General features: G+C 34.1%; 5 protein-coding genes across 6 annotated transcripts in view; 3 read left to right on the top strand and 2 right to left on the bottom strand.

The window, feature by feature from the left end:
• The window catches only part of Dcr-1 (Endoribonuclease Dcr-1), a 39,478-nt gene extending 36,595 nt beyond the window's left edge, over nt 1-2,883 (bottom strand). Inside the window, 4 exon segments of the mRNA XM_013307967.1 lie at nt 36-161; nt 757-916; nt 1,727-1,875; nt 2,623-2,883. Of these exon segments, the coding sequence (XP_013163421.1) occupies nt 36-161; nt 757-916; nt 1,727-1,872 (432 nt within the window). The 5' untranslated portion in view covers nt 1,873-1,875; nt 2,623-2,883.
• Nucleotides 2,884-3,889: 1,006 nt separating this feature from the next.
• LOC106114752 (uncharacterized) lies at nt 3,890-7,592 on the top strand. 2 transcript variants are annotated; one of them, XM_013308070.1, is made up of 2 exons: nt 3,890-4,050; nt 5,584-7,592. In XM_013308070.1, exon 2 carries the CDS (start codon nt 5,591-5,593, stop codon nt 6,581-6,583), a length of 993 nt encoding a protein of 330 aa, XP_013163524.1. In that variant the 5' UTR covers nt 3,890-4,050; nt 5,584-5,590; the 3' UTR covers nt 6,584-7,592. The 2 variants fall into 2 exon arrangements, with proteins under 2 accessions (XP_013163524.1, XP_013163525.1); XM_013308071.1 differs by lacking the exon at nt 3,890-4,050 and adding an exon at nt 4,098-4,386.
• Nucleotides 7,593-8,215: 623 nt separating this feature from the next.
• LOC106114631 (U6 snRNA-associated Sm-like protein LSm4) lies at nt 8,216-8,809 on the top strand. Its single transcript, XM_013307909.1, has one exon. It carries the CDS (start codon nt 8,348-8,350, stop codon nt 8,765-8,767), a length of 420 nt encoding a protein of 139 aa, XP_013163363.1. The 5' UTR covers nt 8,216-8,347; the 3' UTR covers nt 8,768-8,809.
• Nucleotides 8,810-9,297: 488 nt separating this feature from the next.
• On the bottom strand, nt 9,298-21,153 carry LOC106114746 (zinc finger protein 2). Its single transcript, XM_013308062.1, has 13 exons — nt 20,928-21,153; nt 20,271-20,390; nt 19,540-19,708; nt 18,701-18,906; nt 17,898-18,125; nt 16,347-16,555; nt 14,922-15,032; nt 14,392-14,487; nt 13,265-13,477; nt 12,552-12,663; nt 11,958-12,071; nt 10,291-10,446; nt 9,298-9,608 (listed from the first exon to the last, which is right to left on the bottom strand). The coding sequence occupies exons 1-13, from the start codon at nt 21,057-21,059 to the stop codon at nt 9,459-9,461; spliced, it is 2,016 nt and encodes a 671-aa protein (XP_013163516.1). The 5' UTR covers nt 21,060-21,153; the 3' UTR covers nt 9,298-9,458.
• Nucleotides 21,154-21,829: 676 nt separating this feature from the next.
• Nucleotides 21,830-25,231, top strand: part of LOC106114568 (uncharacterized) — a 4,071-nt gene continuing 669 nt past the window's right edge. The window contains exons 1-7 of the mRNA XM_013307830.1: nt 21,830-22,081; nt 22,338-22,466; nt 22,594-22,774; nt 23,162-23,276; nt 23,710-23,883; nt 24,404-24,521; nt 25,122-25,228. Coding sequence (XP_013163284.1) covers nt 21,935-22,081; nt 22,338-22,466; nt 22,594-22,774; nt 23,162-23,276; nt 23,710-23,883; nt 24,404-24,521; nt 25,122-25,228 — 971 coding nt within the window. The 5' untranslated portion in view covers nt 21,830-21,934. The remainder of the gene's footprint in view (nt 22,082-22,337; nt 22,467-22,593; nt 22,775-23,161; nt 23,277-23,709; nt 23,884-24,403; nt 24,522-25,121; nt 25,229-25,231) is intronic.

The following is a 25,231-nucleotide window of genomic DNA, read 5'->3' as shown; positions in this document are numbered from 1 at the left end:
CCTACCCCTATAAGTTACAAGTTTGATGTACTCACATATTTCAAATCATCATCAGTTGATATCAAATGACAGCTATCTATAACTAACACATTAATATTATTCATACTGAGGTAGCCATCTTCCAGAATACATTTTAATATTCTTGATGTACATACTATGACCTGGAATTAGAATAAGAATAAATTTATTTCACAAAAACACGTTAGAATAATATACAGTGAAGTATGCAGACCCCAAACTAGGCTGAGCCTGTATCTCGGGGCCTAGGAATGCATTAGCCATGAACAAAATAACAGTATGTACATATCATGTAAAACTAAGCGTGATATTATGAGATACAAATTGGAATATAAGAAAATACGTGAAGACATAAAACTAAGTAATTTTGAACTACTAATTAAATAAAAAATATTACATAAGATGAACATAATAGCACAGCACTGCTCATAAATGCGTCGCCTACATTTAATCAAGGGAACACACAGAACATAGATATTTTCCCTTTCTCTTACTGTAAGAAATCCACTTCACCTTATTATAAAAGCGAATGTTTGGATTTGATGTTTGTTTGAAGGTATCTCCAGAACGGCTGCATGGATTTCGCTGAAACTTATACATGTAGAACATAACATAACTTGACAGGATCAATGACCTAATCAAGGATGCGGGCTGAGTAGGACCAGGTATTGTGGCAATCTATGTGGCTTATGTTCAGCAGTGGATCAATTCAGTCTGACAAAGATGATTATAACTTACTTCTTTCTCTTCTAAATGCGCTTTCCAGTCAGTCACATCTTCGTAATCAGCAGACTTAGCTATCGTGAGATCTGTTAGAATTCCTAGTTCATACGCTATATAGGCGACACGTGACGCTCTAGTTAAAAATATAGACCGTTGACGACCTTCACTTAGTAACCTGTAATTAGAATTTAGTATATTAACACATCGTCGCGCGTCGAGCGTCGGTGGCTCAGGGGTCCATCACTTGACTTGCAATCTGCAGGTCCTGGGTTCGAATCCCGCCATGTACCAATATGTTTTCGATTACCGATTTACATATGTACATTTATCCGACGTTCTTACGGTGAAGGAAAACATCGTGATGCAACCTGCACATATCTGAGAAGAAATTCAAAGATATGTGTGAAGTCAACCAACCCGCACTTGGCCAGCGTGGTTGACTATGGCCTAGTCACCCTTAAATTAGGGTAGGCTTCGAGCTCTTCGGTGGGGACGTATAGTGAGCTGATGATGATGATGATATTAACACATCATCTCTCTGACTCTATATCACTGATAAGACACCAGATTTTTGTCTTCCATCCCTTCTTAATTGTGATTTTTCACGCAAACCATTTCATACTATGCCTTAACATAACTGTGCGGCGGTGTCTCAGGGCTTAAGCCCTTGACTTGAGTTTGAATCTCCCCATGTACCAATGTGTATTTCGATTTTAAATTTAAATATATGTACATTTATACCATGTTCTTACAGTGAAGGAAAACATTATTATGCTGCACAAATCTGAGAAGAGATTCAAAGATATGTATGAAGTCATCCCCGCACTGACCAGAATGGTTAACCTACTCCACCCTGACACAGGGTAGGCTCCAAGCCCCTCCATGGGGACATATAGTGAGCTGATGATGACATAAAAGTTACTAGTATACATCATTGTTTTCCTTCAACATAAAAAAAGTTCATAATTCTTTTAAATCTACTCACCCTCTAATCTTATAAGCATCTTCATGCAGCAGTCTTGTTGCTACGAATGTGCAGTGCTCAGTGATAATTGTATTCTTAATGCTAGCCACCGCTGCCAGTCTTGCACCACCTTCCGCTGCGGTAAACCGTGAACAGCATGTCTCCATATTCTGAAAATTAACTCTTATAAGTACAGCATTTGAGTAATAAAAGTAAGGGTAGCTTCTATTCTTTTGTTTTTCTTCCCATTAATTTCTTATAAGGAGAGTATGGGAAGGGATTGTGACCAGATAAAATATCTTCAATAACCTTAATCTTGTTACAGACGTCTATGGGCAGTGTCTATGCTACCTTGGAGACTGGCCACTTGCTTGTTTGACAGCTTTTAGTATAAAAATTAGCTCTATTTTAGGAAGGGACTGTTTGATATTAGACTACATTTTTATATACCCCTAGTTAGTTATATGTAGCCCATAGAAACACATAGTTGCCTTTCCAGTTTGTTAACATCAGTGCAGGTTCTAAAAATTCCCATTGCTCCTCTGTCTATGCTTTTCTTTCATTCTTTTTTATTGTTAATTTTTGGTTAATTTAAAGGAAACCGAATAAAGAAACTATTTGGTCTTAAAGAAAGTTAATTAGCAACTTTTATAACAAATGCAAAGAAAAACATATAAGTGTGCAAGTTAAACCCATAGCACTGTCTATGTCTTCTCAATCATATAACCATGCATAAATTATATTTACAGTTCTTTTACTATGATTTTAATAAAATTGGCAGCAAACAATAGTTGGTGATTGAATATTTTTCTCAACCATAGCGTTTTCTTCACTTAACCGTTTTCTAGAACCAGTAAACTGAGATTTATATTTATTAAAACCGATTATTTAACGACTGTAACAAATTCAATACTTACTGTGATATATCTATCCACTGTTAGGAATCCAATTCGTGTCAACACATTGATACACGATAACAAACATTTGTGAACATTCAATCACATGTTTCAATTAATTTCACAGCACTCAGAACATTTACAGTGTAAACCTATCCTAAACGGCATTGTTAGCATTTAGCCACATTTACCTGAGATTTAGTTAGGGCCACGTAAATTATAAAATAGGAATTTTAATGAATGTAAAATATTATTTTACGATCAAATCACGCTCCGGCAACCGTCAAGCACCAACCAGCGACAGTAAATAATTAATGTTGCTATATGAACTCAACATAATCCATAAGTAAAATGTCAAACTATAAATGTTGCCATCTTTTAACGAAATCAATAAATCAAAGGTCAAGAAGCAGTAAAAAGGTGTTTATCTTAACACGGTTAGCACTTGGTGAACTTATTAATAAAAACTAGACATCTTAATCCCCTGATCTGGTAATAGGATATAGGTAGTCAGATTCAAATTTGACAGCAAAGTCCAGTAATAAGCAGTGTTTACACAATCAAATCGTGGAACCTACTAAATATAAATTAATGAGCACTCAAGTTTCGAAATTATAATAATCAATGTTTTTGAATCAACTGTATAGTAATAATTTTGAGCCATTCTATTTCAATATCCCTGAAATTACGGGTAATGAATGAATATCGATTATGAAACTGAACTGGCCAAATGCACTTAATATCGAGTATGTAATCGTAGAAATTTAATCTTATTGGAATACAATTTTTTGAGCAAATCACACAAAAACCAAGATTTTCATTAAAAGCCTTGCGTATATGCAATATCTTTATCGTTGCATCGTAACATTGGATAATTACCGTTGTAAGGCTTCTATTCTAACATGATTAATAAAATGTATTTTTATAATATAATGACATAACAAAGAAAGTCTACTTTCGATGGCTGATAATCCAATTAAGTAGTATGAAAATATACTTAAAAACTAGTTTAGTACCATAAATCGTTCATTAAATACTAAACTTGAGTAAGTACAAAAAACACACAATTTTCTGATCTTTTTGTAACCGTGGTAACAATTTAATTGTAAGAAACTTGATTAAGGGTTATTTATTTTAAACTCAAGTAAACTGTATTAAAATAAGAATAAAAATATGTACCAAATTCCATGTTACTATTTTTTCTACCAATTTATATAATTATTACATTAAGATAACACACTGATTAACTGTCATTGAATTAAAAAAAAAACCCTTAATTCTTGAAATGTTTTGTTTTAGTCGTGCAACTGTTTTAATTAAATATTTAAATCAATTTTTAAAATAAATTAACAAGGTAAACAACTATTTTATCATACAAAAAAAGTGTAAAGTAACAAAGTTGACGAAGCAGATAAGATAAGCAAGAAATTTTACGGAACACTTCTAATGGTAAAGTGGCTGAAAGGACATTAAGATATTTTTTTTTTGCATTAACATTATTTGTATTTAAAAAAGTATGAAATCAACAATGACATTAATTTTTCATTAAAACTTTTAATTCCCTATAATGTAGATTACATCCAAGTTTGATTTCTGCCATGTACCAGTGTGTTTTATGATTTTCAAATTTAACATCGAAGACATCGTAATGCAACCTGTATATATATGAGAAGACGTTCAAAGAGAAGTGTAGGCAACCTTCACTGTGCTAGCATGGTTGATCTAGGAACCCCTAACTTGAGTATGCTCAGTGTATCTGGGAGAAAATATAAGGGCTGACATACTGTAAGATAAAGTTTAGTATATTATTTCAGCATCACCATGCTCATTACACAGTAGAGATCTACTCTTGGAAGCAGCCTTAATATACTAATATTATAAAAGTGCAAGATTTGATTGATTGTTTGCATTGAATAGGCTTTAAAACTACCGTACCAATTTCAAAAACTCTGTCACTGCTGGAAACATACCACACTGGGTATCATAGGCAATATAACTAGGTAGTTTTTAAATTTTGCATGGACAAAGTCACGGGAAACTACTAGTCTGACATTAGTTGGTTCACACAATATTACCAATTTAAGTATTGTAGTATTAAAGTTTCTTCTTTGTTTATAAACTTTTAAACTTGAAAAGGAATAAAATTACATGGATCAATGGGGAAAGAAACTAAGTGGTAATTGATTGGAAGGCCCATAGTTGATGTCTATTTGTAGGTGATAATGGTAAATAGTTGCTTATATAAAAGAAAGTTTGTATATAGTTACTAGCTGTCACCCGCAACTCCATCACTAGGGAATTAAAAAAAAACTTAATTAGTGGCCTGTGTGTTTTTCTACATTATGTTCTACATCTATGCCAAATTTCAGCAGAATCAGTTCAGCCGTTCCAGGGATACAATTCCAACAAACATCCATCCATCTAAACATTTGCATTTATACTAGTATTCAAGTCCAATTTTTTTACTCAATAGTGAACCAATAGGAATTCTATTGGAATATCCCGACATTTACATAATAATTTATAATAAACTAAATACGTATATTTTTTTAATATCAAAAGGTGTCAAACGAGCGAGCGGCCACCTGAAATCGTTGAAATAGCGAAGTGACCGTTGCCCATAGACATACGCAATTGCATATGCGTTGCCTACCTTCAATCGACGGAGAAGAGGATCCACAGAAAGAAAATATTTTCCCTTCCCATGCATCCTCTCATCCGGAAAGTCCACTTCCACTTCCCATCCTTTGATTATAATAAAAAGGGTGGGAAGAGAAAGGACTAAATAAGACCTCCGGGACGCACACTCATCAGACGAAACGCGGAATTGCTTCCACTTGATGCCTGTCTTCTGTGTGGTCATGGTATTTCACCGTGCGAGCCGGGCCGATTCGTGCGAAGATGTTAAAGCGGGCTCTACCACCACATACTCATCTAATCAAAAAATAAATATTACATTAAATTTATTTCATATCTTTACAGATTAAAAATGTGGGAAAACCCAAAAGACAAAAACGATGAAAAATACGGCAGTTTACGTAATATACTTAAAAATTTCGATCCCTACGCCGTGTTGGAACCTTTGACACCACAAGGGATACCAAAAGAAAATATTCTTGTTGATTTGTCAGTAAAAAGTGCTAATAATGATTCCAATCTTGAATTATCCGGTTCCCTTTTAGATAAAAGTACTAAATCAGATTTCGAAGTAATAGATGTCTTCCAAAATCTATACGTAACACCTCAACATGTTACTAACAAAAACATCAATGATAATAAAGATTGGATAAAAGCATTTGATATTGAACATAAAAATATTGAAATCGATATGAAAAAAGAATTAGAAAATATATTTACTGTTAAAAAAACAAAATTGAACGCTACTCTCACAAGATTATCTGACGATGAGTTTGACGTAGATGAAATTGATGAAGTATTAAGAATAAAGAGAATTAAAAAGTTAATAAAAACACAACAGAATGCGAGTAGTTCAAATTTTGAATCGCGAAGCAATAATACTGGAACGACACAAAATACATATATAAAAACGAATAATTTACAAGACAATATAATAATTAAAATAGATAAACAAGAAAATATAAGAACTATTAATAATATTGTTAAAAAGAAACTCAATAACTTTGACATAAAGACTGTTAAATTGGATAAAAAGAAATTACAGAAAAAGATAGTGTTGCCAGATGATGTCAAACGTAATTATACCAAAGGACCAGATTTGTTGGAGAAATCAATTGCATTACCTTCAATGATTGAAAGAATTAAAGAAAGACAACAAATGATAAATAATGAGAAATGTTTAAGACATAGATTAGTTTTAGAACCAGATAATTTGATTATTAGCAATGATAAAACATTATATAAATTCAATCCAGAAGCATTAACTGAGGATTGTAATAAGGAAAGACTTACAGCATTACACGGAGGAAGAGCTTTTGAAAGATTCGTAACAGGCGAGAAATAACACAAATGCAAAAGGAAGCTTTAAAGCATGAATAAATACTATTTTTTTGTTTTGGTGGCAACAAATGGGTCTAATGGTAGCTGATTGATGTCTTTGCTAAACCATATGAAGCAATAGCCAAGGGTACAAATCACACAGTTGAGAGTTCGAAATCCACCATTAGACTATTGGAAACCATAGCACAAGCTCTATACTTAGTTGAATAATACAAGAATTAGTAAATTAACAAAAATCCGCTAATGTTTATAAAAAAACACCAGAAGAACTGCAGATACTGCTGCTGGTCTATTAAGGGGCCTCAAAGACGACGGAAAATATGAGGATAGAAAGAGCGATTGAATTATATTATAAAATAAAATATAATAAAGACATAATGAAAATATAAAATAGAATTATGAAATGAAGAGATAAGCACGCACTGTTAGAAGATATATTTACAACTGACAAAAATGAGACAAAAAAGGAAGCAAAAATATAACATGTTTTAAATACAAAAATATAAAAATTATGATTAAAAAACGTGTAAAAATGTTCCGTATCTGTCGGCAACAGGCCTCTTTTATTGAAGGAACCTAAGTCGTGACTATTAGGAATATTCGCCAGTTCCAAGTAAACTAAAACCACGACATTATGAAATACCAACCGAGAATGAAATATGGTGCTTTGTTGATTCCTACAATGACTGAACTCAATGTTAGGAATCGAACTAAACAATTGAAATCTTCCTCTTTAATACGTTACAAAGCGCAAAGGTTAGAAAATCACGGGAAATTTAAGGAAAGACGAATGTAAATTGTAATGGGATGTATAAAGAGATGTGTAAAAATGTATAAAGAGGAAGCTCCTAGGCCCAAAGAAAATTTGCTTTTACTAGAAAGTCTAAAATAATGAATTGGTTATGATATATATACAAATAGTATTAGAAATTGAGTTTAATGTACTACGTAATTTTGATATCAACTATAACAATAAGTATATTAGTAGTAAATAAAATCTTAATGAATTTTAATCTTTTGTTTTTATTATGTTTATTATTTTGAAACTAGGCCTTGGAAAAAAAAAATTCTGGATATTTTAAACAATATGTGTACTAGCTGTCGCCTGCTACTCAGTTCGCGCGGAGTGAAAAAACTTAGTAGCCCATGTGTTCTTCCAGACTATGATCTATATTTAAGTCAAATTTTAGCGAGATCTGTTCAGCCGTTCTGGAGATATCTTCTAACAAACATCTATCTATCCAAACATTCGCATTTATAGGATTAGTAAGATTTAAGTTTATGTAACAAAGACTTACTTTAATCATTTCATGAATCACGTAACTGATAAAAGCTGACAATGTTGTTTTAGAGTTTATAGAATATTTCATTCACCAATAAAGCGTTTTTGAAGTGAAATCTCTCATTGGGAATTCCCCGCTTAAAGATGGTAAAATCTGAAAATTAAAAGTTAAATATAGGTTTTAAATAAACGGCTAAACTTTTCGCATTTTTAGAAACCTGTAGGGTTAGAAAAAAGGATAATTTTCAATGTTTTTTTTTTAGAACAAATCAATGTTTGTCACAAAAAAAATTCTTTAATTTATAGATTTGTTTTAATAATAGCAACATTACTTGATCGAGTCATTTCAAAATGTCAGTGTCATTTGTGCTTCATAGCTGTAATTTTGGTTGTGCGGTAAACAAAATAAAACATAACTTAAAAATACATTTATACGTAGTTTTTTAATATATTAGTTTAATATAAAAGTGCAATAAACACTTAAAAATGCTGCCATTATCGTTATTAAGAACAGCACAGAACCATCCAATGTTAGTCGAATTGAAGAATGGTGAAACTTACAACGGCCACCTCGTTAGTTGCGATAACTGGATGAATATAAACTTACGAGAAGTAATTTGCACATCAAGAGACGGTGACAAGTTCTGGAGGATGCCTGAATGTTACATTCGTGGTAGTACAATAAAATACCTTCGGATACCTGACGAGGTTATAGATATGGTTAAAGAAGAATCGCAAATCAAAGCTCGTGGTCGTAACGAAGTATCTAAAGGTCGCGGTGGTCAGAACATGAGATCTGGACGCGGAGGCGGTCGTGGTGCGTTCGGAAACCGCGGCAGACCTGCACCGTTGTCGAGAGGTGGCGGGAACACTGGTAGAAATCCACCAAACAAAAATAAGAAGTAATGTATAGATAAATTGTATTTAATATATTAAGATCTTTTTTTATTCTTTTCTTTTATTTATTCCTTGATTATTAAATTTTTAGGTTATGTTAATCTTAAAGTGACATACTTCGTGAAAGATACATTATTTTTCTATTGAAAGGTCTGTGGTCTCTGCTTACTGGGATCAAAGTATAAGTTGCTACTTGATGGTATATCACATTAAAAAAATTACTGACTTTATATAAGTAACAAAAATCATTACCAGCTGACTACATCTCCACTGAAGGTCTTGGAGCCTAATCTAAGTTATTAACTAGGCCATAATCAACCAACCCGCACTTGGCCAGCGTGGTTGACTATGGCCTAATCACCCCTAACTTAGGGTAGGCTCCGAGCGCCTCGGTGGGGACGTATAGTGAGCTGATGATGATGAATCAACCATGCTGGCCCATTGCAGGATAACTTCACACATAACTGACTTTCACAGATATGTGCAGCATCACAATGTTTTCCTTTACCATAAGAATGTCAGATAAATGTACATATGTTAATGTAAAACACAATTGTATAGCAGGATTTGAATACAGTATCTTCAGACAAGTCAAGTGTTTAACCCCTAAGCCACTGACACACAAACTCAATGTGATAAAAATGAGGGTAGAAAATAAAAAAAAAAGTCTTGTAATTTCTTACTATACCAAAATCTTTTCTTAGACAATATTTTGTACAATATGTAAAGGTGTGGGTTGTACCATATTCTGTATATTATTTACTAAATTCTGCTGAAAATAATCCATTCTATTTGACAACTCTACTTCCGGGTAAAGATCTTGCTTCTTAACAGTTGCTATTCTGGTTTGCTGTGAAATTTAAATATCTTATTAATATGTTGGTACCACAATCTTTCTAGAATTGGATGGCAACATCATTAATAAAAAAATTCTATACAATATGTTGGTGGGTTTAAATCAAACTAAATTACTAGGTACCATACCTTACTAGCTGTCAATCTCAAAATGTCGCTAGATACTTGCCATAATATAACTGTCTTATGATGTCTTTGTCATTTTATATCTGTATGTTGCATATATTTTGTGATTCAACTAACCAGCACTGCCTCTCAGAAAATTCACACATAAGACAGGCGTCAAGTGGAAGCAATTCCGCGTTTCCTCTGATGAGTGTGCATCCCGGAGACCTAATTTAGTCTTCTTTCCCTCCCCACCCTTTTCTTCATAAGGAATGGATGGGAAGTGGAAGTGGACTTTCCGGATGAGAGGATGCATGGAAAGGGAAATAATTTTCTTTCTGTGCATCCTCTCCCCCGTTGATTAAAGGTAGGCAATGCATATGCAATTGCGTATGTCTATGGGCAACGGTCACTTTGCTATTTCAGCGATTTCAGGTGACTCGCTCGTTTGCCACCTTATGATATAAAAAAAGGATCCTATGACATTGAGATGGGATTACTGAGATATATTTAGTGTGTTTATGCCCTCGGGGCATTGTGTGTATGTTTTTAAAGAATGTTACACATATCACCTTATTCCTCTTACTGGAGTCATGCATCATCTTCATATGTTTATATATAGATGTCTGCCAGGTGAATGTTGCTGGACATAATTTACATTTGAATGTCTTTGTTGATGAACGATTTGTATGCATTGCCCATACGTGACCTTTTAGACGTTTTACGGACTGGAAAAAATTATTTTATTTTATATTAGCTGTCGCCTGCGATTCCGGTTTAATTTGAAGTCTATGTGTTCTTCCAGACTATGATAGATTGACAAATTTCAGCGAGATTCATACAGCCGTTCCGGAGATAACTTCTAACATACATACATCTTCGCATTTATAATACAGTGCAACCTCAATATAACGTACCTCGATATAACGACTTCCTCGATTTAACAAATTTTTCGTAATCCCCTTGAATTGTCCATAAGAGTCAATATAAAATATACCTCTACATTGCGAACATTTCTTGCGAACAACCTCTTTATAACGAATTTTCAACCATCGAGAAAAAGTATAAATACCTCTATTTAACGAATTTTGTCAACCCAAAACCTCTATATAAAGTTGCAGTGTCACTAATGTATGACTTTTAATCTCATAATATGTGATTCATGTTGCGACATGTTTCGACACGCTTTTGTTTGTAAATCAATCTTCGACACGCTTTTGTTCGTAAATCAATCATTGTTGTTTGATGGAAAGTAATGTTAACACTTATTCTCGTCACAATTGTCAAAGATTTAAGTTAAAATGGCTCAGAAACCTACAAAAAAATTTTGTTACTTGCCTAATTGTTTTTAAATAGAAAACACATACAGTAATTTGATAAAAAAGACTTATCATTTATTAGTAGAAGTTGTTCGCTATAACAAGATGCGTACGTAATGTTGAGGTGAATAAAACTATTTTTTTACCTCTTTATAACGAATTTTAGACCATCCTAACCTTAACATAACAAACCTCAGTTTAACGAATTACTCGATATAACGAATATTTACTTGTTTCCCTCCGATTCGTTATATTGAGGTTGCACTGTATTAGTAAGAAGTAAGATACAGTTGTTCAAAAGTAGTTTTTTTTTTAATATTTGTAAAAAACATAAATTACTAGCTGTCTCCCGCGACTCCGTCCGCTCAAAATTAAATAGGAACCTAATTTATTGGCTATGTTCTACACGTAAGTCAAATTTCAGCTAAATCCATGCAGCTGTTCTGGATATATCTTTAAACAAACATCCATCCATATAAACATTCATATTCATAATATTAGTAAGAAGTAAGATATAGGTCAAAAGTAGTTTTTTTTAACTTGTAAAAAAATTTTTTTTTTTAAATTACAAATTAAATTTTAAACTGAAATGCCGGCATCGCATCTGCGATTCCTCTGGTATTGCAGATGTCCATGGTATGCACACCAATGTTCCCGCTGCCAGTTTGCCCCCTTCTCTTATAAAAAAAATCTTAAACTTAAAAAAAACGGCTAAAACACTGACATATGTTTATCCGGTGTCGGCATCGACTAATTTCCAACCTATGAGAGGCCGCGTCCGCGAAATTAGTCCCACTCACCCTGATGAAGGGTCTCCGATGGGCTCAAACTAGTTGGTGCTGCCAACGGACAATACGTGAGTGTTTTAGCCGTTTTTTATATGTGTTTATTATTTCTAGTCTAGTCTATACTATACTGACCTTATAAGATTTCCCACATATTTCACACAAATGTTCAGATTCAGGTTCTTTGTTCTTTTTACCTTCATGTATATTGTTCATATGGGCGACCATTATTTTTGCTGTTTTAAACGCCTACAAATATAATTATTAACTTTTACACACATTAACTTCTGGTAACTAACATAAGGAGGCAAACGAGCGAGCGGTCACCTGAAATCGCTGAAATAGCGAAGTGACCGTTGCCCATAGACATACGCAATTGCATATACGTTGCCTAACTTTAATCGACGGAGGAGAGGATGCACAGAAAGACAATATTTTCCCTTTCCATGCATCCTCTCATCCGGAAACTCCACTTCCACTTCCCATCCTTCCCTTATGAGGAAAGGGTGGGAAGGGAAAGAGGACTAAATTAGGCCTCCGGGACGCACACTCATCAAACTGCACGCGAAATTGCTTCGCACTTTGGTGTGGTCGTAGTATTTCACTGGGCGAGGACAATTCCTGCGAACATGTTAAAGCGAGCTCTACCACTGTACAGTTGTAGAGATTGTTAGTGAGCTGTCATAATTAAATTTGACTTGTGCCCACCGGGATTGACTGTAAACTTACCTTTAAGCAAACACTGCATTGATATTTTATAACTTTGAGATGATCCCAATCAATATGATCCACCATACACCATTTTGACGCGAACTTTTTACCACAATAGTTACACGAGTGGCTAAAACAAAAATCAAACTTGTCTATGGTAGACGCTAGCAATATCTATGTCAAATTATATCAGCCAGAGATACCTTCTAACAAACATACATCCATACATTCGCATTTATAATATACTAGTTGTCACCCGCGACTCCGTCCGTGCCTAATTAAACACAAACTATATTCTTCCAAACTACGTTCTACATCTATGACAAATTTCACCGAGATCCTTCTAACATCTAACCATCCATCCATCCATACATGTTAACATTGCATTTATAATATTAGTAAGGCTAGCTATCGCCAGCGATTCCGCGCGGAATTGAAAAAAAAAACTTAATTTAAAGCCTATGTGTTCTTCCAGACTGTATTCTACAGCTATGTCGAATTTCATCAAGATTCATACAGGTGTTCCGAGGATACCTTCTAACATCCATCCATCCATCTAAACATTCGCATTTATAATATTAGTAAGACTAGCTAACGCCAGCGACTAAGCGCGAAATTGAAAAAAAAACTTACTTTGAAGCAAATTTCATCGAGATCCATACATCAGTTCTGAAGATACCTTCTAAAATACATCCATACATTCGCATTTATAATATTAGTAAGATACTCACATGTACGCGTCTTCAGGGACATGTCGTTTACTTAATCTCATATGATTATTATAGCAATCCCTACTAGAAAACGTCTTCCCACATTCCCGGCATTCGTGCGTCGCACCCGCGTCTCTCTCGCGGTGATTACGCGTGTGCCGCGCGAGGTTACGCTTCCATTGGAACTGTTTGCCGCAGATAGGACACGGGTATGTCTCACCGTTGTGGATAACACTGAAATACATCTGACTCGAAGGACCAAAGATTTTTTGAACTGAATTATTTGATTAAATCAATAATTAGCGGTCATTCGTCTTTATAAAATAAAAAAAACTATCCTATAACATGCCCGTATACATCACCTACCTTCCAGTTAAAGTCCCGTCAAAATCTGTCAACACGTTTCCGAGATTACGCGGAACATACGCAAACTCTAGGACAGACATGCAGACAAAAAAAAATTAGTCTAGTATCGGCTACACAAATATCGTCTATGCGAAATATGATTTTTTTTTACGATATTACATATATTTACGATGATGACGATGAAAAAAACATTTTATAACTTTTGTCTGTCTGTCTGCAAGTTTGCGTATGTTCCGTGTTATCTCGGGAACGTGTTGACAGATTTTGACGGGACTTTGACTGGAAGGTAAGGTTTTTAACAGTGGTAGAGCCCGCTTTAACATCTTCGCACGAATTGTCCCGGCTCGCCCGGTGAAATACCACGACCACACAGAAGACAGGCGTCAAGTGGAAGCAATTCCGCGTTTCGTCTGATGAGTGTGCGTCCCGGATGCCTAATTTGGTCCTCTTTCCCTTCCCACCCTTTTTCTTATAAGGAAAGGATGGGAAGTGGAAGTGGACTTTCCGGATGAGAGGATGCATGGAAAAGAAATATATTTTCTTTCTGTGCATCCTCTCTTCTGTCGATTAAAGGTAGACAACGCATATGCAATTGCGTATGTTTATGGGCAACGGTCACTTCGCTATTTCAGCGATGTCAGGTGGCCGCTCGCTCCTTTGCCACCTTTTGATAAAAAAAAGGTAGCTGATGTACGCAAGAATGTTATAGGTTAGTTTTTTTTCACTTTAAAGTCAATGGATAGTGCTAGAATATAAAAGCATTAATTAATATTTTTACTTACACGTGAGCTCTATAACTTTTTTTAGAATAAAAAACTTTGTCACATCCTTTACACGGCAAATGTACTTTTTCCTCAGGTTGCTTTGGTGTTAGTATTCTAATAAAAAAAACATGCTAACATTTAAAAAAAACAGTGTAATTATAACAAAACTTCCATTAGGGGCCGTCCATAAATTACGTGAGGTGTTTAAGGGGGGGAGGGGGTCGAGTCAAATCTCATCTAATCTTACATTGGAGTGGGGGGGTCTCGGCAAATATCACGCATTTTTTTTTCTGATAAAAACAAAAAAAGCAAAAGCACGAAGCAATTTTTTTCTCTTTTTACAATAATCCAAAACGTTTACGTAAGAAACTCACATTTTGAAAAATCTCACGTGAGATTAGGGGATGGGGGAGGAGGTTGAATAAAATCTCACCACATCTCACCAGGTGGGGAGGAAGGGGCAGAAAATAAAAAAAAAACCTCACGTAATTTATGGAAGCCGACAAAAAAAATAGTTTTTTTTTTAACTTAATTATGTATTTACTCACTTTAAATGATATTTAAGTGTCAATTTGCTGGCAAAGACTTTCCCACAACAATCACACTGAGGACTTTCCTTATGGCACACACCTCTGTGATAACTCAATTTCGATTCTGAACTGTAATTCATTAGTGATAAGGTTAAAAAACTTAGGTTAAGGTTAGGTTGTGAAGTCAACCAACCCGCACTTGGCCAGCGTAGTTGACTGGCCTAATCACCCTTAACTTAGGGTAGGCTCCGAGCCCCTCGGTGGGGACGAATAGTGAGCTGATGATGATGTAGGTTAAAAATTACATGTACTATTATATTAGCTAAAATAACTATACGACATTTAATCCATTCAAAAACATTACAACACTTCACAATTAAAAACACAAAAAAATAGGTAAAAACACAGAAATTTAATTTAGTTCCCTCTAATATGACACTTCTTTTGATCTTCATCTTTGTATTCAAATTTAACCTTATTGTTTTGCTATTTATGTGAGGGAGCTAGATAAAGTTACATAAAAATGTTACTAATCGAAAAGTCAAATATGTTAAAGTTAATCGTTAAAAGTTAAATAAAAATGCGTAATTTTTGCAAACATTTCGAAAAAAATCATATATAGTGCAAGATCGGTATTATATTAAGGGAAAAATAATAAAAAAACTAGTATCTATTACGACGATAATCCGACAGTGTGCCGGTGTATCGCAACACTAGCCTTACTATGTCGACGTTTATGTCCCCTCACTAATCTGACACTTGACTTGTCAACGGAAGCGCGCTATTCGCGCCTTAACTAATAATGTCTAAAACAGTGGTTTCCAAACTTATTTTGTCTACTGTCCACTTTGAGAATAAATATTTTTTTAGCGCCCCCATATTTTCACATATTTAAAAACCACTATAACTTCAAATTAAATTAATTAATTATTGTGTTAACCTATATATGTACATTAACGGAGAATTCTAAAGGAAACTTTTACTATAACCCGCAACTTGAGATCTGCAGCGCTCACAAGGGGGCGTTATCGCAAACTTTGGGAAAGACAGGTCTAAAACATCTAAATTTAAATCTTTTTGGAATATTTATATAATGAACATTTAAATGTCAATTAACGGATTAACGAGTTAAATAACTTTGGAGAATTTCATAAAGCTAAATATTAAAATTTTAAATTTAGTCCACTATCCCTCTTCACCTTTTTTCTTATACGGCAAGGATGGGAAGTGGAAGTGAACTTTCCGGATGAGAGGATGCATGGAAAGGGAAGATATTTTATTTCTGTGCATCCTCTCCTCCGTCGATTAAAGGTAGGTATATGCAATTGCGTATGTCTATGGGCAACGGTCACTTCGCTATTTCAGCGATTACAGGTGGCCGCTCGCTCGTTTGCCACCTTATGATATAAAAAAAATTCTAGAGCTGATAATAATGTAACTTACGAGAAAGTCTTTCCGCAAGTAACACAAGCTGTCCCTGGTGCTCCATGTTCTGTTCTCACATGTTTTAGTATGCAACGTTTTCTTGTCGTGACATCACCGCAGATACGACATTTATACGCTGTCAGATGCAACGAGCGGTGACATGACATATTGTCACGTGTTATGAAGAAAGCTTTACAAACGTCACATTGTACGTCTGCCGCGCTTTTCTGTTGACATTTATTTTGTTATTTAACAAACACAAGCATAAAGTAAATCGAGTGTTAGTACAAAGTTATATATTTAAAAACTAGCTGTAGCCCGCGACTCCGTCCGCGTGGATATATAAAAATCTTAATTAGTGTAGCTCATCCATCCATCCATCCACATCCATATAAACATTCGCATTTATAATATTAGTAAGTTAAAATAAAATCGAAAAAAATGAATAAATAGTATCCTATGTCCGTCTCCTGGCTCTAAGCTACCTCCTCAACAATTTTCAGGCATATCGGTAAAGCCGTTCTTGAGTTATAAATAGTGTAACTAACACGACTTTCTTTTATATATATAGAATAACATTTTTTACTATGTTTGTCTGTCTGTTTGTTCCGGCTAATCACTGGAATGGATGAACCGATTTTGACCTGGACTTATATAGGCAGGTAGATGAGCTTAAGCGAAAGTAACTTAAGCTATGTTTATTTTATAAAAAAAGTAAAGTCCAAGTGCTGTCAAGTACCGTGCAGCTCACAGTATATCACGTGGATGGAGTCGCAGGCACAGCTTATAGACGATAAAAAGGAACCAACAGATGACAGGCGTACACAATATTCACAAGACAAAGTTTAGATTTAAAGATGTAAGATATTTTCATTTGTCGTTGGTTTAAACCAGTGGTTCCCAAACTTATTTTGTCTACTGCCCACTTTGATAATATTTTTTAAGCGCCCCTATATTTTCAGATATTTAAAAACCACTATAACTTCAAATTAAATAAATTAATTATTGTGACCTATATATGTATATTAACGGAGAATTCTAAACGAAACGTTTTACTATAACCTGCAACTTGAGACATGCAGCGCCCACAAGGGGGCGTTATCGCACACTTTGGGAAAGACTGGTTTAAAGGGTATTCACTTGACTAATTCGCCCTGGATTTTAACGAAATGTACCAATATATTTTTCGATTTACATATGTACAGTCAAGAAAAACAGCGGTGTTCCAACTTAGCTTAAGTCGCTCAAACGTTTTGTACAATAATCAAAAGGATGCAATTATTAAATGTGTGCGAAAAAAGGTCCGTGGTACGCGGCTAATTGCTTTTTATTATTACCTTGGTTAATTTTAAGAAAATACAGAATTTATCTCTTTGCAAAAAAAAGGCAATTTTTCTGTATTTGTAACACCGCAAATTTCCACGACTGTACATCCGATATTTTTAAATTGAAGGAAAACATCGTGATACTTTCTGTACATCCTTCCACTGTCATGATTAAAAGGTAGGCAACGCATCTGCAATTGAGTTTCGCTATTTCGGCGAATTTAAATATAAAATTAAAACTCACCAGAACATGTTTCCCATTTAAATGATAATTCATAAGTTTCTCCGTATTAAAACTTGTTAAACAATCATCGCATTTATATTTGAGTGCTACAAATTCATCTCTTGCCACATCTTTAGCTCGGACTTGCCACATTTCTTCTTCACTCATCGTATAAAGTTCTACAAAATCTTCTGGTAAATTCTTTAATTTTCTAGAACGTTTCACTGTTTCATCTAATTTATTATCAATCTGAAAGGAAACAGTTGATTTTTAACAAAAAAAAAAACGGAAAACTTGTCTATGGCCAATGGAAGGCGCCTTGCTTGGTCGAATTGTTAAAATACCAGCAAAATATAACATACTTTTATCTTGAAATCTGTAAATTTAACTCAATAAAAAACATTTTTTTTATAGTCTGAAAACCATTGGATGGATGGATGTTTGTTAGAATGTATCTCCAGAACGGCTGCAAGATCTTGATGAAATTTGTCATAGATGTAGAACATAGTCTGGAAGAACATATATTTATTACACAATTTGACATTAAAAAAAAATTATGGTCTGAAAACCATTTGATCTTTGTCAAAAAAATTACTAAAATCAAGTTAACGTCTGTATTTGTTTACTTAGTAATAAATGTGAATGTTTACATGGATGGATGTTTGTTAGAAGGTATCTCCAGAACGGCTGCAACATCTTGATGAAATTTTTCATACATATAGAACATAGTCTGGAAGAACACATAGACTACTTATTAAGGTTTTTAGTCCCGCGCAGACGGAGTCGAGGGCGACAGCTAGTTTTGTAATAAAAAAATAACTAACCTCAGATACAAAAGTAACTGGTAATTTATCATCTTTCCTTTTACTTTTATCCCCTTTGTTCTTTCTTTTTTTCTTTTTAGTTTTTAACTTAGACAATTGAATATCATCATCGGAGGATTGATTTTGTGATTCTTCTAGGAAATTATCAAAATAACTGTCTGTTATTTCTTCTATTTTTGGACTTTCTATTTGTTTCAATTGTGAATCTGAAAAGATAACATATTTGAGACTATAGCTCAGTGGTTAATTACTTCACAGGTCCACGTTCAATTAGAAACTGTTTAAAGATATCTCCGAAACTGCTGAACAGATCTCGATTAAATTTAGCATACATATAGAACATAGCCTGGAAGAACTACTAGTATTATATAAAACCTACTTAAACATAGAAAATTACATAAAAGAAATAACACGAAAGCTACAGTACAAGGACAACTTTTTTTTTATATTATAAGATGGCGAACGAGCGAGCGGCCATCTGAAATAGCAAGGAGAGGATGCACAGAAAGAAAATGTTTTCCCTTTCCATGCAACCCCTCATCTGGAAAATCCACTTCCATTTCCCATCCTTTACTTATAAGAAAAAGAGTGGGAAGGCACAGAGGACTAAATTAGGCCTCCAGGAAGCACACTCATCAGACTGTAGTTGGAATTGCTTCCACTTTAAGCCTGTCTTCTGTGTGGTCGTGGTTTTTCACTGAGCGAGGACAATTCGTGCGAACATGTTAAAGCGAAATCTTCCACTGTTAAACATTGTGTTATGACTTTGACAGAAGGCGTTAGTAAGCTGTCATAATTTAATTTGACTTATACCTTGATGTCTTAAAAAGATTACTCACCCAAATTCTCTTCATATTTATCTGTATCTTCTTCTTTAATAATATCTATATTAATGCTATCTTCTTCTTTTATCTGATGTAATATAACTGTGTTATACATCAAGTTTGATGAAGTAAGTCGACTCATAGCATGATTTTTAAAATCATTCGGAGAATTTAAAAATATTTGCTGTGAAATAAAGATGTTACTTTTGTATTATAAATGCGAATGTTTAGATGTTTATTAGCAGGTATATGTGGAACTTCTATTGAATTATGGTACTGATGTAGAACATTGTTAGGCAGAGTTGTAGGCAATAGCTAATAGATAACTATAGAAACAAGAAACCTAATAACCAATAGTCAATATCCAGTGCTGACAGTCAACCTCCATAAGTAGAGAGAAACCTCTATAAATGAGAAAAATATTGCAGTCCCTTGCTAATCCAGAGTAGACTTAATAACATACTAGTTGTCGCCTGCGATTCCATGTGTGGGGAATTAAAAAAAACATGATTAGTAGTCTGTGTGTTCTTCCAGACTATGTTCTATATGTGTTTCAAATTTCATTAAGATCCATTAAGCCATTCTAGAGATACCTTCCAACATATGGATGTTTGTTTGAAGGTATCTTCAAATTTAAAAAAAAGAAAGATTAGTAAAATTGTTGTCCTTGTTTAACCAAAGGGAATGAAAGGGATGATAATATGTATTAATTCAAGTGTCATATGCAGTTCTGTGCTTGATATTACCTTATTTGAATACTCCATAAGCACATTATATGCTTTCAGAATTTGTTTTCGGAATCGAACTGCTGATGTGACTGATGCAAGACATTCCCAACACACTTGGATTGTTAAGCCATCTGGAACCTGGAAAACAATAAATGTTTATGTAATTACAAGGTAGTTAAATATATATCTAGAATAATACATGTTACTAATATTATAAATGCAAAAGTTTGGATGGGTGGAAGGATTAATGTTTTTTAGAGAAATATCCGGAATGGGTTAATGGATCTTGATGAAATTTGGCACAGATGTAGAACATAAATCAATGAGAAATACCAAAGCCTGGTGCGACCCCACGTAGTATAGGATAACGACAAAGAGATGGAAATTATAACTTATTTCAAGCAAAATTTAAAGAAATTCTTTTAACTTTTACTAATTAGGTAAAGTAAAGTTTACTTATATTTCTCTTGTAATAACATTTCTAATTCCATTGCTAACGAAATTAAAATTAAAAATAACGTAATAATGACGCATCTAAGGTTTTTTTGTTCTGATATTAATGTTTCAATTGAACGTAGTTTATGACTTGAATATGTCACTTAAAGATTAAATGTAAGTATTTAATGTTATTACTTATTTAATTGTAATTAATTTAATAAAGTTACAAACACTTACATCTATTTTGGCCCATATTTTATAAAATTCTTTAACTTCGTCGCGGTAAAACATTTTGCGATTGTAGTTGAGGCATCCGACACAAATGCCGTTTACATTATATCCTTCGATGTTTATATTTATTTCCTTCATGATTTTGGCACAATACTACTGAGTTTGTTAATAAAAATATTTTACAAGCAATGGAAACTTTATTCCTTTCCTTCTGCCATTTTGTTATTGTCGTTTTGACTTATGTTGACAGATTTTAGCGTTGGTACGTCTTGTATTTTTAAACTGCGGTAAGCTAAAATTTTTCAACATTACGAAGATTTTTGATTTCATGTAAATAATTAGCTTTTTTCTTATCATTTCTGCTATAAGTTTAAATCAAATCTCAAAAGCGCAAAAAACTTTTTTTTGTAGTATTATAAATTTTAGTAATAGCAACACTCAAGTACTACTCGTATCCAATAACGAAAGGCCTGCGTTTGGCGGCATAATCCATGAACAGTACACCAAAATGATTGCAAAATGCAAAATTATTTCGAAACATATTTGATCGGCATTTTTAAAATCCCCTCTATTTTTTTTTCTATATTGTATTTTTTATGTAAAGCTTAACTCGACAGTATATGACAAATTAGCAATCATGCAGTTAGGTAAAAATGTAATACAAGTAAATTAGTAGCTTATGTGTCCTTCCAGACTCTTCTACAAATTTTAGCAAGACCTTTCCAGCCGCTTCAGAGATACCTTGTAACAAACATCCAAACATTCGCATTAATATTATTAGTAAGAAGTAAATTAAGTGAAGACGTTGAACGCACGAAGCAAGTACAAACTTTTGTTACTCATTGTACCAATGTCAACGCTAGCGGGTTGGCGGGAAGGGTGTGGGCGGGGGTCGCATTTCATTTCGAGTGTCATGTTATAACTCACGGGTAGCCATTTTGTTTTGTCGTGGAATTAAATCTTATTAATAAAACAAAGTCTAATTTAAATACTTTAAATGATTTACAAAGTGAATGTTTAATTCGAAAATGAACGTGGATACATTGAAACGTAAAATATGCAATACATGTCTTAGTTTAGATCGCGAAATAATAATATTAAATGAACAATCAGATTTATATCAAGTTTATCGACTATTAATATCAGAATTCGCTGGTGATGTAAGTATTGTAAATATATTCAAACTAATTAAAACTGCCATGCTTGTTAAAATAAATTACGCTCGACTCGATTGTCAACATGAATAAAAACTATGAAAAGACAGTTGTTTTCTTAATCAAAGGTCAATAGTTAAAGGTACTTTAGTCACAAAAAAAAACGTTTTACAGCCAATCTTAATTTTTTTTTATTAGACTTTTTAATAATAACTGACTCACATATATCCAAATTGTTAATATAATAAATATTTACTTCCAGCTGGATCCATTATCTGAAAAGGGTTTAAAGGCGTGTTGGGAATGTATTGCTATGATGAAAAGATTCAATAAATTCAAAAGGCAAGTCAGCAGCGCTCAACAGCATCTTCAAAGATTTGGTGAATCTAAGGTACAAACAAGAATCATCTTAAAATTTTTGTTTAACATGTTAAATGTTTAAAGAATATTTTCTTTGTCTGTGAAGAAATAAAAACAAAAGTTGCCAGTTATAATTTCAATTAAAAACTTTTTTTCAGGACCCAAATCTTTTATCATTTTCTCCGCCTCTATCATCACTGCAGATATTAATTAAGCCCGGATTTGATAAGATTTATATTGAACAATCTACAATGCAAATAAATTCACAAAGGAATAACACATTAGAGAAAATAAAGCATGAACCAGAAGATATTGAGAAAGATAAAGAGAAATTAGAAGGTAAGATTAAAAAAAAAATAATAAAAAAATATACATAGTGACAACCTCTTCCTTTTTTACGTCGGTAAAAATAGGCTGACAACTGACATTAAGGAAGAATAAAAACCAAATAATACCACAATAGTTTCATGATCAACCTGCTCTTATCCCTAATGAGGGTCGGCACATGTACTCCTCCATACATCTCTATCAGACGTCATCTCTGAATCTATCACTTACACATATCCTCTTTCACACAATACATACTTACTTTTTGTAGCTATCAACATTCATTCTCATTATTTTTTTGCTTATATCATCACTCTGCATAACATGTCCAAATCACAGATTTCCGTTGATGGTTACATATACAAAAAATCACTGATGTAAATTATTTCCTCGTTCCAGATTTAATGGACAATGGAACAGTATCACATATAGAGGTTAAAATAGAACCTTTAGCGATGGATATAGGACAAAAAGATCCAAATGAACTTGTCCAACCAGATACACTTATATTTGGGTATGAATACATTTATTAATAACTAGATGTTGTAAAATAAGAAAAATCTCAGTTAGTCTATGTGTTCTTCCAGACTATGTTCTATATCTATATCAAATTTCAGCGAGATCCAGGTAGTTCTGTAGACATTTTCTATCAAACATCCATCCAAACATTCGCATTTATAATATTAGTAAGATTTTTGAAGCAGCATTGAAGTCATGAGTTTGATTCTTACTATACGACAATTGTTGTATAGTGAATATCCTTACACGAGATTCGACCCTATATTCGAATGGTTATGAGAAATATTACAAACTAGTGGTTGCCTGCGACTCCGTCCGTACATAATTAGAAAAAAAAATAGCTTATATGTTCTTCCAGATGTTTATCAAATACATCTATGCAGCAGTCCAAACATTCGCATTTATAATATTACAAATGTCAATTACAGAACATCTAAACAACTAAATCAGACTAATTTACTGCAAAATGCATTACTAATTGAACCTAAACAAATAACTCTTGTAAAAGAGCAGAGAAAAAAGAAACGCGTTAAAAATAAATCGGATCTTAGAAGTGGATATATAACTGAATATATGAATGAAAATGACATGCTAGCTTTTAGGTAAGATAGCTGGCTTGCGACTCCGTCCGTCATCATCATCATCAGCTCACTATACCGTCCCCACCGAGGGGCTCGGAGCCTACCCTAAGTTAAGGGTGATTAGGCCATAGTCAACCACGCTGGCCAAGTGCGGGACTCAGTCCATGCGGACAAAAAAACTTAATAAGTAGCCTATATGTTCTACCAGATTATGTTATATGTATGCCAAATTATAGCGAGATCCATGCACCCTTAGATGATACCTTCAAACAAACAAACATCCATACATCTAAACATCGCATTTTTGACATTGACATTACTAGGCAATTATTGTCATCAAATGACACTTTTTGCCATATAGTGTCTTGGTGTCCTGTCCTACTTAGATGACACTTCTTGCTATTACATTTATTGTATTTAAAAGTTGATATAACGTATATTTGCTAAGCTCTATATTTACACAATAAATCTTCATCAAATAAAATATTCATATGACATGATAAAAACACAGTATGTTTATTAATTTATGAATTATATTCAGGGAAGAAGCGAAGAAGAAAATTTACTACACTGAAGCTGCACACAAGTGTGAAAATTGTATCCTTGGCTTCTACACTAAACAGCATTTAGAGGAACACTATGAATTCGCACATAAAACTGTGAGTCACTTAAAGATGACATTAATTGCTAAAATTTGTTCTATCATTCATTTAGTAGTCATTTTAAAAGTAAATTATACATACATACACATTTGTTGAACTTTCAGTCGTTCAAAATTATATAACTTGGCAAACTATAATTTAGAAATTAAAGGAATTGTCATTTGTCACTTGAAGACTGCAACGCTAGACAAACTTTGTCATTTAATAATTATAATATGTAACTCTCGAAGTCAGTTTAACATGCAGTGCCACTACTTGCGCTACATGTAGGGCCACTACTTGCGAGCATGTAGGGCCCCTACTTGCGCTACACGTAGGGCCACTGCTTGCGCTACATGTAGGGCCACTACTTGCGAGCATGTAGGGCCCCTACTTGCGCTACACGTAGGGCCACTGCTTGCGCTACATGTAGGGCCACTACTTGCGCTACATGTAGGGCCACTACTTGCAGTACATGTAGGGCCACTACTTGCAGTACATGTAGGGCCACTACTTGCGCTATATGCAGGGCCACTAGATGTGGCACGTGTGCCTGTGACGTGACAGTAGTTGCGTAACTTAGCACAGCTGAGATAGTTCCCCCGTCGCGTCGCGCAGAGGGAGGGCACCGCGCCGTGCAAGGTGTGCTACTCGTACGTGGAGGAGGGGCGCGTGTCGCAGCACATGCAGGGCCACTACGTGCGGCACGTGTGCCGGCTCTGCGGGCA

This window comes from Papilio xuthus, unplaced genomic scaffold, assembly GCF_000836235.2.
Source record: "Papilio xuthus unplaced genomic scaffold, Pxut_1.1 DF828037.1, whole genome shotgun sequence".
NCBI classification, from domain to species: Eukaryota; Metazoa; Arthropoda; class Insecta; order Lepidoptera; family Papilionidae; genus Papilio; species Papilio xuthus.
The sequence above is the reverse complement of the archived record's forward strand: the minus strand, read 5'-3'. Positions and strand labels throughout refer to the sequence as shown.